Consider the following 19582-nt stretch of genomic DNA (forward strand, 5'->3'; position numbering starts at 1 on the left):
CTGGTGTTTAAAGTTGATACATGGCAGTTAAAAAAAAAAAAAGAAATGAAAGTTTCTCAGACATACTCTAAGAAGGCTATTTTGGTTACATAATTTTGAGAACCTTATCAACTGTTGAGGTAAGCTACATATTAGTACCTGGTTATTACTCAGGTATAACTCTGTTCTATAACCAATCCCTAAAGCTATCTAGCTCCCACTGAAGTAGGATTTACTATTAAATAAGAAATCTTAAAATAGTACAGAACTTAGCTAGGCTTTTTTTTTTTTTTTAATTTTAAGATTTTATTTATTTATTCATGAGAGACACACAGAGAGAGGGGCAGAGACACAGGCAGAGGGAGAAGCAGGCTCCATGCAGGGAGCCTGACGTGGGACTCGATCCCGGGAATCCAGGATCATGCCCTGGGCCAAAGGCAGGCACCAAACCGCCGAACCACCCAGGGATCCCCTTACAGAAGGTTCCAAAGTCTGCCCCAAGCCAATATTAGGAGTTTGAGTTCTGTGACAGCTTTGTAGTTGGTATTTCCAATGCCCTGGATTAGATCTGGTGTTGTCTTTAAAAGAGCAAGAATAGGGCAGCCCGGGTGGCTCAGCGGTTTAGTGCTGCCTTCAGCCCAGGGCATGATCTTGGAGACCCGGGATCGAGTCCCACATCAGGTTCCCAGCATGGAGCCTGCTTCTCCCTCTGCCTGTGTCTCTACCTCTCTCTCTCTCTCTCTCTCTCTCTGCCTCTCCTGAATAGATAAAATCTTTAAAAAATAAAAAAGTAAATTTAAAAAAATAAAAGAGCAAGAGTATTTGGAAAAGGGAAGCAGTTTATAACTTTCGCTGTTTTCCTGAATGAAATCAGAACTTGGACAGCGTCTAATTTAGATAGTCCTATAAAATAGACTTTTCAAAATCTTTCTCCAAAAGATAAAAGCATAATCCTAATTGTATTATCGAGTGTACAAGAGCTCTTTCTATGTCATTTTTTGTAGTGTGACCCTAAAGGGGTCCTTGAGTTTAGTCAAATATGCTCAAGGCAACTTACTAATAATTTATTAACTTTTTTCCTGTTCTCCTAAAATTATTTTATTGGCTCTGATAGATAATTAGATAGGTAGGTAGCTATGTTCCTTAGAGATTGAGTGACAGATGTGTAGGACAGGAGGTAATTGCTTACCTCCTGAGCTTAATACTTCATCTCCCATACTTTTAATTCACAGTGTTTTATTATACTAAGTGATGTTCACACGGATGACTCTGAAGCACTTCACTGAAGCATTTTCAGAGCCCAAGTTATTATTTTTTTAAAAGATTTTTAAAAAATTTATTTATGCATGAGAGACACAGAGAGATTGAGAGAGAGAGAGGCAGAGACACAGGCAGAGGGAGAAGCAGGCTTCATGCAAGGAGGCTGACATGGGACTCGATCCCAGGTCTCTAGAATCACATCCTGGGCTGAAGGTGGCACTAAACTGCTGAGCCACCTTGGCTGCCCAAGGCCAAATTATCAAAGAAAGATTAAGCTGGGCTAATCAAAGCCAGTACAGGTTTTAGGATTTTTTGAATGCTTTGAAGCATTGGCAGTATATGTGATTAGACCAGCAGAGGGCAATAAATACTCACAGGTCTAGTGGAAGATTTGGTCTGTAGTTTTCCATTCATAGTTAGGGTTAAAAAGATAAACAACTATACCTTTAGAGAGTTGTATTCAGGAGTAAAGGAGTCTGTTTATTTTGTGGGGATTTATCTATCATAGTAGATAAAAAGAAAATGTGTATCTGAATTGATTCATATTCTGTTTAACATCCACTGTCGAAGTGTAGGTGCTTTAAAAACCTATATTTGGTATGTAGGTTTTTTCTTAAAAAGCTAAAAATACAAAGCCTTTTTCCAGTTTTGTTCTGGCAAAAGGAATTTTTCTGTTAACACTGAAGGAAAGCCATTAAGCTCCTTCCTTTCTGTTAGAAGATTGGAGTGAATATTGTTTCCTGCTTAAATATATCCTTAAATTTTCCAATAACTGAGGGGTTTTTTTGTATTTTCTATTGTGTTCTGATACCAGAGGCCTCAAATTTTGGTCATCTTAGGTTAGAAGAACCCATCAAGCACATTGCTAGATTGAGTTACTTGCCCTTTTATCACAGATAGTAAGAAGTCTAAGCCTGAAGGCTAAGCCTAACCTAGTTGAAGTATCTTACATACAAACATAGAATTTACCCCACTAGCTACTTCTCAGCCTATTCAAAGTGTTAGATTAAAAAGATTCCCACCCCAATAAATAAAAAGATTCCCACATTCCAAATTAGCTATCCATAAATCTTAACACTTTCCACTGATTATTACCTATTCATGCAATAAGTGTTTGAAGATCTACGGTGTTCAAAGCACTGTGAGGTCTGGTGGGGAAAGAATAAAATGAAATTCACCTTCAAGATTTGAAGTTTATGAGGAAGAGGGACCAATGTATTATACAAAGGAGAAAACCCTACCCTAGAGTGAGGAAGGAGGCTCAGATAAAGGCATTTTACTAAAAGAGTGGACACTAGTTGCATTCTTCTCCTTAAGAATGTTCTCCATTACTTTCTCTTCTATAGCTAGCTCCATATCAAGTATTTGGCCTTAGATCATGAGATTGGGTCTAATATAAAACCTCTTTCTGAGACTTCTTTACTTTTCTGCCAGTTCCCTTTAATTTAGTGAATGTAACTTGACAATGTTCCAATATTCAATAGTTACCACACTAATAAATCTTGTTAGAACATGTGTACTGTCTACATTTATTTGAACATGAGTAATAACAAGAACCAAGTAATTGGATTTTTTTTTCCTCTGGCAGTGGCTATCTTCAATGGACATCAAAACTCTACTTTTTATGTTAAATCAAGTCTTAGTCCAGATGACCAGTTTTTAGTCAGTGGCTCAAGTGATGAGGCTGCCTACATCTGGAAGGTAAGTTGCCAGACTTCCTTCACAAATAGGAGGCTAAAGTATTCTTACAAATATTTCTTCTTAGATGAGTAAGTTTAATGTAAACTACTATTAACTTTTCCTGCAGTAGATGTTCAGTAAAAGTTAATTCTTGCTTCTTAACATAGCCAGATCTCACTCTGATTGTCAGAATATATCACACTTTTCACGGCCAGAGCTTTTCAGAAATTGATAATCCATGTACTCCCGCAGTTTCACAGATTACCAGGAAATTGAGAATTCAGAATACTGGAGATAACCTTAACTACTTTATTCTGCTTTCTGGAAAAACATGTTGGATTGCCTTTCTGTTCTGTGTTTTCAAACTCTTCTTTCAAAATACAGTATTTTAATTCCCAGGATCCTATGCCCAAATCAACCACAGAGCCTTGCACAAAACACTAAAAAATATTTGTATGGTAATTATATTCTTTATTTTCTTACAAGTGGCCAATCTTAAGGTGATTAGGATAGATGTAGCCACTTGATCAGTTTTATATATACTTAATAGCATTATTTAAATTTTTTTATTTTGCAAGTTCCCATTCCTGTTCACAAGTCTATCTTCTTTCTTTTTAAATATACGTGATTCCTAAAGTGACTACTATAAGCTAAGAAGCTTAAATTTGTCTATTTGAGGTTCAGTAGAGAAAACTGAAATATTACACAACAAGCAGCACTTGCTGACCACTGAAAAATAGCTCTTTCTATGATTAATTATAGAAATATCTGGGAGTTCAGAGACAGAAGAACATTATAGCATCATTTTCCAGGGCTAAAAATTAATTATCTTCTAGATTGCCGTGTAATATCATAAATGTCCTTGATTTTGGTGAATTGAATGATCAGAGTTCACACATTTTGGATTTTTTTTTTAATTAATTTATTTTAGAGAGAGTGAGCAGTGGGGAGGAACAGAGGGAGAGGGGCAAGCAGACCATGCTGATCTCAGAGCCCAATGCAGGGTCCAATCCCATGACCCTGAGATCATGACTTGAACCAAAATCAAGAGTTGGACGCCTAACCAAGCCACTGAGGCACCTCACATTTTGGATTTTAGAGTCATGATGTCTAAAACTTGATAGATTCATAGGTTCAATGTTATCATATCCCTTCTCAGGAGGAAATTATATCATTCTTAGTGCTGCCAAGCTCTGAGAAGTCACATCTTTAATACTGGCTTAGGATGGAATAGAACCTGTCAAGTATGAAGCATAGTTCTTCAGCTTAATTTCATCTGGTCCAATGGACATACTAAAAATGATTTTTCTGTATACCTAGAAGTGCAAAAATGCAACTCTGCTTTAAGAGTTTTTAGTGATTTATATCCTAGGTGGTCACATGGTGGAGATGTTGTTTTATCCAAGATTCATTTGTTTTAACTGAAAATTTGCTTATAAAATATATACCTGAGACTCCCATCCAAAAGAGTTTGTACCTAGTTTCTTGTCTATGAAATTTTATGAGTTGAGTTTTAAACTTTAACAATATGTGTTACTAACACTAATGCTTTCTTCTTATATTTTAAATTTTGAGTTTCAAGTTTGGTCTTAATACTTCTTATTTTACTTGTTGTTTTCCTTTTCTCCTTCTCTCACTTTCTTATCTTCATTCCTTTTTTTTACTGCAGCTCCCAACTTAGCAGGAGGATTTTGTTACTACCAAAGTTTGTATCTTTTTAAGTTTTTAAATTCTTTTTTTTAAAAAATTATATACGTTAAAAACATAATAAAAGATTGTGGAAGAAATACTTTTGCACTGATCGTTTTTAAAAATCATTTAAAATCAGTTTTTAAATTATATACACATAATTATGCATATAATTGTATATTATACTTATATGTGTTTGCATGTGTATATAGACAGTTTTATTGTCAGTTCTTAAAATTCCTCTCTTGCTATCTCTAGTACAAAGCCTTTTCTTTTGTTTTGTTTCAGGGAATGAGGGTTGAACATTGGTTTCTCTCTCTAAAGATGTTCAGTAAAGAGACTTGGTGGTTGTTACTAACCCATTTTCAGACATCCAGTCAGTGGCTATCACATACATGAGTGACCCAAATTCCTAGGCTGGGTCACATGTCAGTGCTGAATGATGTGGTTCAGACATGATGTTCTCCTGCCTGTCCACACATAACTCAGTGTGCAGGCTCTGATATTTGAGATCCTGGCAAGCTTACTGCTCCTAAAATTGAATTTGCCTAGTGAGGTGGCTCAATTTCTCTTTTCCATGATTTAAAAAAAGGGGTGGGGGTGTAGTTTAAAAATCATTCCATGCAAGCTGAGTATCACACTGTTAGGTTATCTTGTAGCTCAGCTATGTTTCCAAAAGGTCAGAATTGTCTCAAGTGCCAAGATTTTTCCTATGTTAAAAAGCCCACAGGCCCAAGAAAACAGAGTGAAAGAAAGGAATTTCAGATCTTAAGACCTCAGAGAATGGTCTTTTAATTTTTACCAGTGCTCAGCAAAGGGGAGATGTAATATAGACTGATACTAAGGCCCAACACCTAAAAATACAAACAGTTAATAATAGTTTTTTCTTTCTAATTTCTTACCCTTTGTCCCATCTCACCACCTCCCTCCCTTCCCTTGTTCATTTCTGTTGTAGCCACTGAATAGTATTGAAGTGGTTATAAATAAACTCATTTGGCACAGTCATTCTACCGCTGACTGGCGAAACATTGAGCCTGACACTTTAGGAAGTGTAAATGATCTCACGGCAGAAATAAAGATGAGATTTGGTTTCTGACAGGGCAGAGTAAGGAGATTTTTTGAGGAAAGGTGCTGATCTTTTTTGCATGTTTAAGGATACAAGGTGTTTTATTAGATGCGTAATTTAGAGCCAGTTATTTCTAGCGATAACCTTCATAGTTCTAGGAGTTTTAACTTGGGGATTCTTCATGTCTTGAATTAAACTCTGTATAACGACCAGAATTTATAAGAGGGGACAGTTTTCTGTGTTTTGACCATCTCCAGAATGCATAGGTATAAATGTCTCTTGGACTTAATAATTTTCTCTAACTACTTAAAAGTAGAGGGAGGTTTATAAAAAAATGAAATCCTGCAATTATAGGAATGTTTTATCATAATGAAGTGACAATAAATAAAACCTTACTTGAATAAAAATGAAGGATTTTAAAACACACTGAGTTTCGCTGGAGGAAATTCCTCTTTGAATTAGTCAATAAATACACTATACCATCCTAGGATAGTCCTAAACTGTAAAAGCCCTTGTAACTACTATTCAAACAAACTTGCCAGACAGGAGTTGTCATTTCAGTCCACAATATGCCCATCTCTCCACTTTTTTTATTGAGATAGAATTCACATAGTATAAAATTCATCATTTTAGTCACAGTTCAGTGATTTTGAGTACAATCACAATATTGTGCAACCACCACCACTATCTCTCATTCCTAGACATTTTCATTATTCCAAAAAAGAAACACTGTATCCTTAAAGAGTCATTCTTCATTCTCCCCTGCCCTCAGCCCCTGGCAACCACTAACCTATGTTCTGTCTATAGATTTGCCTATTCTGGACATATCTATAAATGGAATCATACAATATGTGATCTTTTATGTCTGGTTTATTTCACTGAACATAATGTTTTCCAGATTTGTTGTGTCATTGCACGTGTCAGTACTTCATTTTTATGGCTGGATATCCATTGTATGGATAAACCACATTTTATTTATCCATTTATTAGTTGGTGGACTTGTAAATTATTCATTCCACTTTTTGGCTACTATGAACATTCATGTACAAGTTTTTGTTTGAACATATATTTTCAATTCTATTGTATGTATACTTAATAGAATTGCTACATCCTGGGGTGCCTAGGTGGCTCAGTTGATTGAGTGTCCAACCCTTGTTTTTGGTTCAGGTCATAATCTCTAGGTCATGGAATTGAGCCCTACAATGGGCTCCCCATTGGACAGGGAGTCTGCATGAAATTCATTCTGTCTCTGTCTCTGCCCCTTCCCCCACTCACATGCATGTGTGCTGTCTCAATCTCTCTCTGAAATGGATGAACAGATCTTTTAAAAAAAATTTTACCTGAGTCATATAGTAATAAATTCTGTATTTAACTTTTTAAGGAACCCCTCCCCCACTTTAATGCTATGTAAAGTGCCTGGCTTAACAAATACTTTCATTGTCATTATTATTCCTTTTTTTTTTTTTAAGATTTTATTTATTTATTCATGAGAAACAGAGAGAGAGAGAGAGAAAGGCAGAGACACAGGCAGAGGTAGAAACAGGCTTCCTGCAAGGAGCTCGATGTGGGACTCGATTCTGGATCCCAGGATCACACCCTTCAGCTGAGGGCAGACACTCAACCTGGGAGCCACCCAGGCATCCCTGTCATTATTATTCCTACCTTATTATCAGTTTGTCTAAAAGTTTATCCAAGGGGTCTTTTGTTTTTGTCTCCTAGATCCTATGGATAAATGCAAAAATGTGCATGTATTCTATTGGCAGATGTTTGGTTTTTCTTAAATTAATTTTAATTCTTTGTGTACATGGTTAGGTTCCCTTAGATTTTGTAATGCCTAGAAAATTGAAGAAGAGGCAGTATCATGAAATGACAAGCTAGAGGCCACAAGCAGAGTAAACCAATGGAATAGAATAATGTATTCCTACCAGGGAGGATCAGTCAAGAGGACATTAGGATTTTCACTCCCTTTTAATTTGCTGCTACCAGTCCTACTTGGGCCTTGGGTGAAGAGAAACTTAATGGGTTGGGGCCATCCCAAATGGAGGAGGGAGGAGAATTTCTGTGACTCCTGAAATAGAGACTATCTTGAAAGTCTTTTCCTAAAATATGCTACCTTGTGAGAGAATGAGTTCTTGTTCTCTGTGCCATTGTAGGAGGCAGAAAGTGAGATCCTTTTAGATAATACTCAGGAAAAAGCTTTTTCTGTTAAACTCTAATTAACCCAGCAAGGCAAATTAGACTCTACTCTTTCTCTTCTTTTGCTCTTTGAGTCATTACATGTGCCACTTAACCCAAGAGAGTAGTAATAATTGAGTTGGATGACCTTATGAATCAGCGTGTTGACTCCCTTCACTACAATTGAAGGAATCTATTTTCTTAGTCATTCTTAGAAATATTCTTTCCAGAGTTGCCTCCACTTTCTTCATACAGATGAGCAATGATTCAGAGCCTCAGGAAAACGAAAAGAGAATAATTCCTCTTTTTCAAACATGTGCTAATAATAGTTATGTGAGTTTATATCCCATATTGTGCTGATTAATTCCCATGGCCTCTGAAAGGGATTGACAACTCTTATGAATGAGTCAACTGTCAAATGGATATCACTAGTGGCATCCAGTGAGGGGCGATATCTGATCTGTCACGTGTGTAGTACTGCACAATATGACCCTTCTTGATTCATTAACATGTAGCGGTACTTAACTGAAAACTCACAATTTCTTTAAGCAAATTAGCCAAAATGCAATTTTAGAGGATTTTTTTTTTTCCAAAAAAGATACCAAAGTGCCATGTAAAAGTATATAATTTATATTGCTTCAGAACGAAGGGATATAACTTTAGGGACTTTGGTAAAAATTAGTGAGTCTTTCGCGTGAAAGACTGTCCTCTTGTTGAAGGAGAACTAGTAGTATGTCTGAGATGCCTCAGGGTTTAGTTAATGTAATGTTCCTGGAAGTAGCTGATTAGAGAAGATCTGAAAATATCTAGGGTATGTAAAAAAAAAAAAAAAAAAAAAAAAAGACTCCAGTCGAAGTTCACACTACCTAGCCAGCTGAACCCTACCTATCCTTATAGAAACTTTATTAGTGAAGAGGTGAAGAACAATGTCATTCTTGAATTTTTGACAAAATACATATAGCTAAGTAGTCTTGAATTGAAATAAGACCTGTCCTGGTATGTAAATTCCTATTATTTGTTTATTTTTGCTAATTTCATTCTGTTAGATCAGTGACAGAAATGCTTTTATTACCCATTGGGACTCTTTCTGAGCTATAACTAGGCATATTTAGAGATTATATTGGTAACAATCTTGAGGCTCTGTAAGACACAAATATGGAGAGATTCAAAGGCTTTATGTGGGAGACCTAATATTGCTCTGCTGACTTGTTTTTTCCTTTTTTGATGATATGCTAGGTCTCCACACCCTGGCATCCTCCTACTGTGCTCCAGGGTCACTCTCAAGAGGTCACGTCTGTGTGCTGGTGTCCATCAGACTTCACAAAGGTTTGTAAATAAATCTCTATAGTTGGTTTAAAAAGTAGATCACAGATTTGTAAATTTTCTCAAGGTTAGTCTGAGAGTTATGCAGACTTTTATGTTTAAATAGAGATGGAAAAATCTAGAGGCCATCCAGTATCTATCTCACCATTAGTCATATATATTCTACTTTACCAATAGAGAAACTTAACTAAGGAATAAGAATGAATTTCTTGATTTCCTACAGTAATTCCTTTCCTAAACATAGAATTAAGTTTTTAATGTAATTAAATTTCATCAGAAAATCTAAGGTAAAAAAAAAAAATCTAAGATGGAAAAACTAGTTTTTTTAACTCTCTTCATATTACCAATGTGATATGTTAATGGTAACATCTTGACTGTTCTTCACAGTCCAGTTTAGTTTTCACCTGCCTAAACTGTACTTACTGTGAAGTCATAGTGTGTCAGGTTATCTATGCTACACTGTATAAGTAGCTCCAAAATGTTTTAGACATTTCTCACTTTAAAAAAATTTTTTAGCAATAATACTTCAAGACAAACAAAATACCTGAAATGTAGAAAGGGCAGAAACATAAACTTTGTGTACATGTAGAAATTTCATACAATAGTGGCCTAACTTCCACTCACTTTCCCAGCTTCTACTGCCTCTGGTCTTTGGGTTATTTTGGGTTTACAAGAAATATCACTTCTGTGGAAATATCCCCTTTCATTTATGACGTTTTGAGGTTTTGGTCCCATCTGTTTTTTATCTTCTAGAAACTTCTTAAGGTCTGGTCTACTCATGGCATCCCTGCTAGCTTTCCAGTATTGCTCTGATTTCTTTTTATTTCTGTATCTGTATAACCATTTCTGTGGTCAGCCTCATGATTGACCTTTTTTTTTTTTAACTCATTGCTTTGATTACCAATAATTACATCCCAATGACTTTCTGAGATTCCATGTAACTTCCAGTGAAATATCTGCTTTTAGCATGGAGTTTTGTACCTATTTAGTTATTTATGTTCTCTTTTTTTCAACTATCCTAGATTGCCTTTATCAATATGCACAGAAAAGACTCACCTATACTAATATAATGACTACTCATTTAAAAGGTTTTTTAAAATAATTTTATTCCTATCCTAGGGTTAGGAAGATAAAATATGGTTTTAAAATCTAGCCTTTGAAATTGGAAAAATTTGGATTTCAGTTCTAGCTCTGCCACTTAATTGTGGTGACCTTGGGCAAATAATTGTATTCTTGTTTTATGGATGAGGTTATTTGAGTTCAGGGCTTTTTACATTGTGAGAATTAAACAATATAAAAAATGTAGATTGTCCGATGCACAGCAGGTACTCTGGAAATAATAATTCTTGTTAGTACACCATAGAGTAACTGAGGATTCCAGGCGTTTCTTGTTGAGCAGTTAAATATGTGTGTCTTCTTTTGGCCTCCCAGTAAGGAAAGGAAAAAGCTGCCAGTCTCTTGGGGGCCAAGACTTAAGAGAACGTGTGTTCTTTTTTTCTCTCTCTTCAGTGACTGAAATAGAGAAATTATATAAACAAATGCTGGGGAACAGCTCTGGTACCAGTGGCCATTTGCCACAAGCTCTTTAAGCTGGACTTTCTCTGCCATAAAAGGCTTGGGACCAAGATCGGGAATGGTCAGATATTTTTAAAGGGGCAAAGGTTATTTTTAACTTCTTTCAGCCTAGTGAACTTGTTGTTTTCCCAGATTGCTCTTTTACCTATCTGAAAAAGAATCTTAAGGAAATGGTTTCATTCTACTTGTCACAGCCTACTAGAGTCATGGACTAAGCCTGATCTTGGAAATGATCCCATTACTTCTGCACTAAGCCAGAACACGTAGAATTCAGAAGAAAGTGGTAGAAATTCAACGTTGATGACATACACTGGTTTATCATTTAAGAGAGAGTTAAAAAAGTATCGTAATTTTATATTTCATAGTTATATAGAAGGTGATGAAGATGATGACTTGCCCAAGTTTTTGAGAGTAAAATGAACCTGATTTTTAGGGCTTTTTAGGCTAAGGTCAGGTAAGAAACGACTGGTAGCAAAAGACATACCATCAGAATTATAAAGAAGCAAGAGAGTCCTTTGAAAATTTGGAGTGATTCCTGAAAGCAAGGGATGGAAATACATGATTTTTCAGATATCATTTTCTACATCCTGGTATATCAGACAGAGTCTTTAACATCTACCTTTTACTTGGTTGTAAATCTTTGATTGAAACTTCTTAACTCCCTTCCTGATTCTCATTAGATTGCTACTTGCTCTGATGACAATACACTGAAAATCTGGCGCTTGAATAGAGGCTTAGAGGAGAAATCAGGAGGAGATAAACTCTCCATAGTGGGTTGGGCCTCTCAGAAGAAAAAAGAAGCGAGAGCTGACCTAGGTAAGGATCCCATGCATTTTTCTAAGTTGTTTATAGTTTGACTGGCTTCATTCTACAAAACAGAAGGATAAGCTAAATTTGATCTTGTTTTGGTATATTTTTAAAGGAAAGCACCATCTTTTTCACATTCATTCTTTTTGATAAATATTTTCTGAACACAACTAAGTTTATCATCTACACGAGGTACTGGACTACAGTGGTGGATTTATTGTCAAGTATTTATTGAACTTCTATGTGCTAGGCATTGTTCTGAGTTGCTGGAGATTTAGCAACAAACAAAAGAATCAAAAATCCTAAAGATGTAAACAAAGTTTACAGATTAGTATGAGAAGCAAAGAAACATGTTAAAGTAAGATAGGTACTATGTCAAGGAATAATAAGTACATAGGAAAAAAAGGAACACTGGAAAATAAGGTGCCCAGGGGAACTCAATATTTAGATGATATTTGAGTAAGGGAAGTGAAATAGTGACCCAGGTGGACATTTTGAAGAACATTCCAAGCAGACAAAAAAGCAAATACAGAAGCTCTGAAGGCTTGACATGTTCCTGTGGCTAGAGCAAGCTAAGTAGAGGGAAGAGAATAGTAGTGCAAAATGAGGTTCTTGGGCTTTTATTCTAACAGACAAAAAGCTATTGCAGGGTGTTAAATAGAGGAGTATCATGATCTGACTTTTCTTAACTTGATCGTTTTTACTCCTGTGTTGAAAACAAATTGTAAAGGGATCAGTATAAAAGCTGGAAGCTAATTTTGAAGTTATTTGAAATAATCTAGGAAGCAGTGATGGTGATATGGACAGAGGGGTAGCAAAAGATATGGTAAATAAATCACCCAGGTTCTGGATATATTTACAAGGTAGTGTGGAATCAGATGTAGGATGTAAGGGAGAGTTACCAGGGATGACTTCAGAGTTTTAGGACCTGAAAAGCTAGAAGAATGGAATTGCCATTAACTAAGACAGGAATCACTGCAGAAGAAACAGGTTTGGCAGGGAATAGCCAAAGTTCCTTTTGGATATATTGTTTGGTATGATTATTAGACATTCAAATGAAGATGTCATAGAGGCAGCTAGATGTTTAATTCTGCAGTTCAGGGCTGGAGCTATAACTTTGGGATTCACCATCATATAGGTGAAGGAAGTGATAGCTAAGAAAGGAGAAAAGGTATGGGATCTGAGCCTTGGACCACCCCAGTGTTTGGAGATTGGAAGGAGTGAAGGAACAGACACAACCAGAGATAGAGAAAGACCGGGAGAATATTGTATCCTGGAAGTTGAGTAAATAATGGAGAGGGGGATGAATTTGGTCAGATATTTTTAGCATTCCATGTAAGACAAGGGCTAAAAATTGGCCTTTGGATTTGGCAATGTGGGGATTATTTGATGACTTTAGTGAGAGCAGTTTTGGCAGACTATCAGTGTCTGATGGGTGTTCAGGATCAGAGAAGAGAACTCAGAGACTACATGTATAGAGGACTTTTTCAGGAAGTTTTGCTAGAAAGGAAAGGAGAGAAATGCGGTAGCTGAAGGAAGGAGCAGTGTTGAAGTTTTGTTTTAATAGGAATATAGCATTTTCTATGTGACTGGAAGGGTCCTATAAAGATGAGAAAACTTGATGCAGGGAAATTTGCTGGAGCAGTATCCTCAAGTGTGAGAAGATGATATCAAATTCACATGTAGAAAACAAACAAACAAACAAACAAAAACAAATTCACATGTAGAAGGGTAGGTTTTTGCCAGGAGTGTGGAAAGTTAATCCATAGTAATTAGAGAAAAAGTAGAACATATAAGCACAGTGAAGGTAGGTGGATAGATGGGATAATCAGATCTGTAGAAGTTGATAGCTTCTGTTTTCTTAGGTAGGAATCAGGATCATCAACAGAAAATAAGGATGAGGGAGGAGGTGGTCGAGATCTGAGGAGAGACAAGAAAGTCTAACATAGTCCTGCAGAGAAAAGAAGAGTAAATGGACCAGGGAAATATGGTTGTCAGGCAGGGGGGTCAACTTTAGGCTAGTGGCTATGAATTAAAAGTGAGCAGTCAGCATGGTTGTGTGTCTGCTGCTCAGGTACAGGTACACTGTAGGTGGGGAGTTGCATTTAGCCAGGCATGTTGTCTAAATCCACAAAGGGCCAAGGGAATTGAGTGTAGATATGAGAAGTTGGCTATTATGACTGATACAGGATTGAAACTGGCTGAGGAGAGAAGTGAGGATATAGTGGTACTGGGGGAACAGTGTCAAAGTGGGGAAGATGAATGAATTGAGAATCCCCTAGGGACGAAGGATTTTTGTAATTGGAATTTGGAATTGCTCACAAAAGTGAGCTGGAAAATAGATGGTAATTGAAATTGAGAAAATGGAGGATTTACAGGTTGGTAGTAATAAGGTCAAGGAATAAGGGACTTGAGTGGGTGGAAGGACAGGCTGTGTAGAAGGCCATGAGAATGAGCAAGCAAGGTATTAGAAAGATCATGTATGTGGATTTTGTAATAACCATGAATTGACAGAGACAGTGTTGAAGGGTAGGAGAGTGCCTCAAAAGCAAAAATCTTCCAAGCACTGAGCCAGCCAGCCAGAAGCATTTCTGATATTACCAATAAATATGTATTAATAAGCTGGAAATTCAAGCTTAACAGCTCACTTTATGTTAGCCATCAAGACCTAAGGTAATGGGGAGTTGAAGATAAGTCTGCATATATGCTCATTTTTCCAATGACTTACTTGCTTAGCCTCTTACAAGTTGTTATAACCAGATAGAACTGGACTCCAGAGGGGTCCTTTGTTCTAAGTCTACTTCAATAAAGACTTTGATGCCTTTATTTTTGGTTTTTGTTTTTTTCTCTTTAAAAAAAAATTCTTTTTTATTAGCATCATAGTTTAACAAGTTAACTAGTTCTACAGAAGTGAATAAGATAAATAGCAGTCCCCAGAGGCCCTGTCCCACAGTTCCCCTTTTTCAGGGATAGCCTTGTCAAATCTTTCAGCTGATTCTTTGATACATATGTCTTTATCTCTAAGTAATATTTGTGCATTTCCATTTCTTTGTTGCAGTTCTCAACATTATCTGTTGACTTCTTACTTTGTGAGATAAGGATTTAGCTCTCTGTGTCCCCACTATTACCAAACCTCTGTATACTCCATATTCCCCTATCTTCCCAATACAGCATTACAATTTGGGTTTGATCAAGATTTAGGTTTTTCTTTTTTTTTTTTCTATTCAGAATGGAGTTACATAGTAAACTGCTGTTACTTTTTACTTCCTCTACTTTTTTTTTCCTCTTGAGGCTTTTTTTTTTTGCCTTGTGAAGATCTATTCACATACCGCAAGTTCACCCATTAAAGTATACAGTGCAGTGTACTTTAGGATATTCAGTGTTAGGCAGTCATCAACACAATCTAATTCTAGAATTTTTCAACATCTAAAATGAGGGTTCTAATTTCTCTATATCCTTATCAGTGCTTCTTATTGTTTATCTTCTTAAGTATAGCCCTCCTAGTGAATATGAAGCGGTATCCCATTGTGATTTATATTTGAATTTCCCAATTTTAGTATATGTGCTGCCAAAGTGAGCACTAGATTTGAATTTCCCTAATGGCTAATGATGTTGAGCACTTTTTCATGTGCTTATTTGCCATTTGTATATTTTCTTTGGAGAAATGCTTCTCCACATCCTTTGCCCTTCTTTTAATTGGGCTATTTGTCTTTTTAATGTTGAGTTTTAAGTGTTCTTTATATACTCGCTGTAAGTCCCTTGTCATTTGAAAATATTTTCTCTTATTCTGTAGGTTGTCTTTTTACTTGCTTAATGATGTCATTTGACTCCGTTTTTCTAATTTTGCTGAAATCCAATTTATCTTTTTTCCTTTGTCATTTGCGCTTTTAATGTTCTATCTAATAAACCATTGCTTAACACAAGGTCACAAAGATTTACTCCTCTGTTTTATTCTAGGAGGTTTTTAGTTTTAAGGCTGTCTGGTCCATTTTGTTTATTTTTGTCTATGATGTGAGGTAAGGATCCAAATTCACTATGGATATCTAGCTTTCTCAGTATCATTTTTAAAAGAGACTATTCTTTACTCCATTAAATTGTTTTCATGCCCTTGCCAAAAATCAGTTGACCATAAATGTAAGGGTTGATTTCTAGATTCTCATTTCTGTTCCATAGATGTATACATCTATCCTTATCCTGTTACCACATTGACTTGATTCCTGTAGCTTTGTAGTAGGTTTGGAAATTGGAAAGTCTGAGTCCCCCAGTTTTCTTCTTTTTTAAGATTATTTTGATTTTGACTATTCTTGGTCTCTTATATTTCCATACAGATTTAAAAACCAGCTTGTTAATTTCTGCAAAATTGTCCCCTGGGATTCTGATAGGGATTGCATCGAATCTATAGATCAGTTTGGGAAATATTGCCATCTTAATGATGCATTAAGTCTTGTGGTTCATGAACGTGGATATCTATTTGCTGCTTTTGTCTTTATATTTACTTATCTCTCCCTAATTTTGGAAAAGGAAAAAGAAAAGAATCCTATGAGGAAAAAGCCATTAGTGTTCCCACCACTCACAAATAATTTTAATTAACATTTATTTTAAGTTACTTTTTTGAGATTTTCCTCCTTTTTCACAGAGAGATTCTTTTTTTTTTTTTTTTTTTTTCCTTTTTTTTCCACAGAGAGATTCCTAACAGAGTTGTGTTATACTGTAAATACATTTGGATTTCTTGGGGATGTTTTCACTGAACATGATGTCTTAAGCACTTTCTATGTTACCTTTCAGCAAAATAATTAAAGTAGTCCAGTAGTAAATATTCCATAGTTTATCCAACTATTCTCTTATAATTGGAAACATTTTGTTTCCAATATTTTGTGAAATTTTTTCCTGAATTTAGGGTTCCTCCATCCTGTTAAAATAGATTCCCAGAGGTGGCATTTCTATTTTAATTGGAGTAACATTCTAAGAGTATTAATGAAAAGTGTGTTGCTTAACTAAGTATTTTTAGTGTGCTACTAATTATTGTTAGTTTTGGAAGCCAAGTCACAAAAAAAGTTACACATGCTGACCATGTTTGAACCCAAATAATAGCAACAACAGCATTTAGCCAGTATTGAGTATTGGCACAATCATTCTAAGGACCTATGTGGATTATCTTCTTTAGTTCCCCAAACAACCAAAACTGAAGCTCAAAGAAATTAAACTTGGGATCCCTGGGTGGCGCAGCGGTTTGGCGCCTGCCTTTGGCCCAGGGCGCGATCCTGGAGACCCGGGATCGAATCCCACATCGGGCTCCAGGCGCATGGAGCCTGCTTCTCCCTCTGCCTGTGTCTCTGCCTCTCTCTCTCTCTCTCTGTAACTATCATAAATAAATAAAAAATTTAAAAAAAAAAAAAGAAATTAAACTTGCCTAAGATCACACAGCCTTGCAGCTGTAGTAGAACCAGAGTTCAAACACTTGCAGTCTGGGTTTTTAGATCACATTCTTAGAAGCACTCTACAGTACTGTCTCCCTTAGAACCCAACACCGGAAGGCATAGTTCATGACCCAACATAGATTTCTCTGTTTCTGGGTGCTGCTAGAGTTACTCTGAAGACCTCTACAGACCAACCGCATGTGTGAATGCCAAAGGCTGGCACATTGGCTATTCAACCCGTTATAATGCACCTTCCAGAAACAGATTGACTGCTGCTAATCACATTGCCATTTTGAAAATTATGGTCCTCTGTTTTCCCAGCTTCTAATTGCTACCCAACCTTTCATTGCTGTCCTGAGCTTCATGTCTTCTCTTCTGGCCTTTTTAAAAACACACCAGCCATAAGGCTTTAAATCCAAGGCATAGCCCCCTTTCCCTCTGCCCTACTTTTCCCAGCAGCACCTGCTCTATCGCTTACTATTATTTCACTATTTCAGCCAGCAATCTCAGCACTGTCAAGGTGAATGGTTGGTTCTTAACCCCAGCTGTACATTATAACCAGTGGTGAAGCTTTTTAAAAGTTTCTGCGTCCGCAGAGGTTTGTTCAGTAGGTCTGGGATGGGGGCCAAGTACTTGTATTTTTATAAAACTCAAGTAATTCTGGTTTGTAGCCAGGATTGAGAACCTCTGGTCTAGGCATTATTGACTGACAAAGATGATTGTCCTTATCTTAAAGAGAAGGAAACCTTACCTGTTCTATCTCATGTGCTGGCTGTAGTCTCACCAGTCAGCAGAATACTTAGAGTCTGTTTTTTGATGCCTGGAACCTCACCATCATCCCTCTCAGCAGTAATGACATTTAACAAAAAATTGTTTAATAATTCCTTGATGGGTACTACAGGGGCACTAGACCTAAAAATGAGTAAATCATCATTACCTGCCCACTAGGTGCTCACAGTCTAGTCTAAGAGGCAGATACAAAAGCTTTGGTACATTTATAAGCATTATTCCTTGCTGTATAAACAAAAGGAACCTACTTCCTGTGGGAGAGCAGGAAAGAAGTTTGTGAATTCTTCACAATGAAAGAAGCTTGTGGATTCTTCACAATGAAGTTAACAATGTCATCGGAGCCTGATACATGAGAATTTTTGCCTGGCCAAGAAAGGGCAGGCTTGGCAAGAAAGTCACATGAACAAAGACAGAAATGTGACAGTGTGCAGCTTTTTCAGGAAGCAGTGAGTAGTCTCCGGTAACAGGATCCTAAAGTAGCAGAGTACATGATATGACTGAAAAGGTAGAGTGAGGCCAGATGGCAAACCCTTATACAGAGAGAAGCTCCAAAGTGACTGATATTGGTAAGCTATCTGTAATTCCTCAAAGGAACTGACTTTCAGGAAGCTTTTAGGATAGTAATGTAGTCTGCACTACCGTGTCATCTGATCTCATGCAATGCTTAGGGTCAGTGGAGATTCAGTAGATGATGTGCTAGAGGGCATGTTGTATTAAATCAATGGATCAATATAGTGGTATACTGTATAGCTGTTAAAAAGAATGCAGGGCATCTAATGTACTTGAAGAGATACAGAGAAAAAGATAACACTTTTAAGAGAAAAGAGTAAATGGCAGAATGTGTTTGTGGTGTATGTGTGTAATAATCTATTGGTGGGTTTTTAAGGTATGATATACTTTTGTGTGTGCTATTAGGCATATAGAATTGTGGGATGCACAAGAACACAAGTAAAACAAGAAGATTCGAAAGAGGACTTTTTACTCTTCACCTTATTCCCCTCTGTAACTGTGAATTTTTTTTACCATGAACTATTATTATCTTAATCTAGTTACTGTTTTTTTTTTTTTCAAGTTTTAAATTTGGCCCAGAGTTTTATTACTCTTCAAAGCTAACAAACTCTTCTCTTTGAACCCCCATGATCCACTCCTTCCTTCACTTTAACATCCTAAAGGAAAAATGCCCTAGCTTTCCACCACATCAGATCCCTTGCTGACCTTTAATAAACACTTCAGATGTCTGCCACTCAAGTATCAGAAACTTAGATATCTGCTTGGCTCAGTTCCAGCTGTCCCTGACCCGGCTTTTCCTTCTTCCCTAATCCTGCCTTAGAACCTGCATGTTCTAAGACCCATACTATTTTAGGGCTTTCTGCTTTAACCATACCCTTCAGGCCACTTTAACGGAACTGATGACTATAGGATAGGGGCTGTGCAGTGACTGTTGACCTGCACTGAGTGAAACAACTGGAAAGTTTCTGTCTTCTGAAATAATAACTAATCGAGTTCTAGAACATGAGTACAAGAACTATGATCAGGTGCTCAGCGACAGGTCCCTGTCACTAACTTCCTTAGGGTTTTCCACGAATGATCTTTGTTGAAGGAGTGGCATCACTTTGGCCATTTCTAATCATATGGTTGACAGGAAATTTTAGGCAAAAATCCATTTGTAGAATTTCTCTGTCTCAAGGCAAAGCTGCTTGATTAGTGAAAAGCACAGGATAGAACATACAGGGTGACTAAATGCCTGAAATTAGTGCTTGTTAATCTGTATTCTAGCTAAAAGAAGAGATTGTATTTTTATGTCAGCTCATCCTAAATTCAA

General features: G+C 36.7%; 1 protein-coding gene across 3 annotated transcripts in view; it reads left to right on the forward strand.

The window, feature by feature from the left end:
* The window catches only part of DTL (denticleless E3 ubiquitin protein ligase homolog), a 48605-nt gene that overhangs the window by 17338 nt on the left and 11685 nt on the right, over positions 1–19582 (forward strand). For all 3 annotated transcript variants that reach the window (XR_005361915.1, XM_038542074.1, XM_038542076.1), the window contains exons 11-13: positions 2828–2940; positions 9086–9175; positions 11428–11563. Coding sequence is in view for 2 of the 3 variants with exons in the window: in XM_038542074.1 (XP_038398002.1) it covers positions 2828–2940; positions 9086–9175; positions 11428–11563 (339 nt within the window). In the remaining variant the exon portion in view is untranslated. The remainder of the gene's footprint in view (positions 1–2827; positions 2941–9085; positions 9176–11427; positions 11564–19582) is intronic.

Source organism: Canis lupus, chromosome 7, assembly GCF_011100685.1.
Source record: "Canis lupus familiaris isolate Mischka breed German Shepherd chromosome 7, alternate assembly UU_Cfam_GSD_1.0, whole genome shotgun sequence".
NCBI lineage: Eukaryota > Metazoa > Chordata > Mammalia > Carnivora > Canidae > Canis > Canis lupus.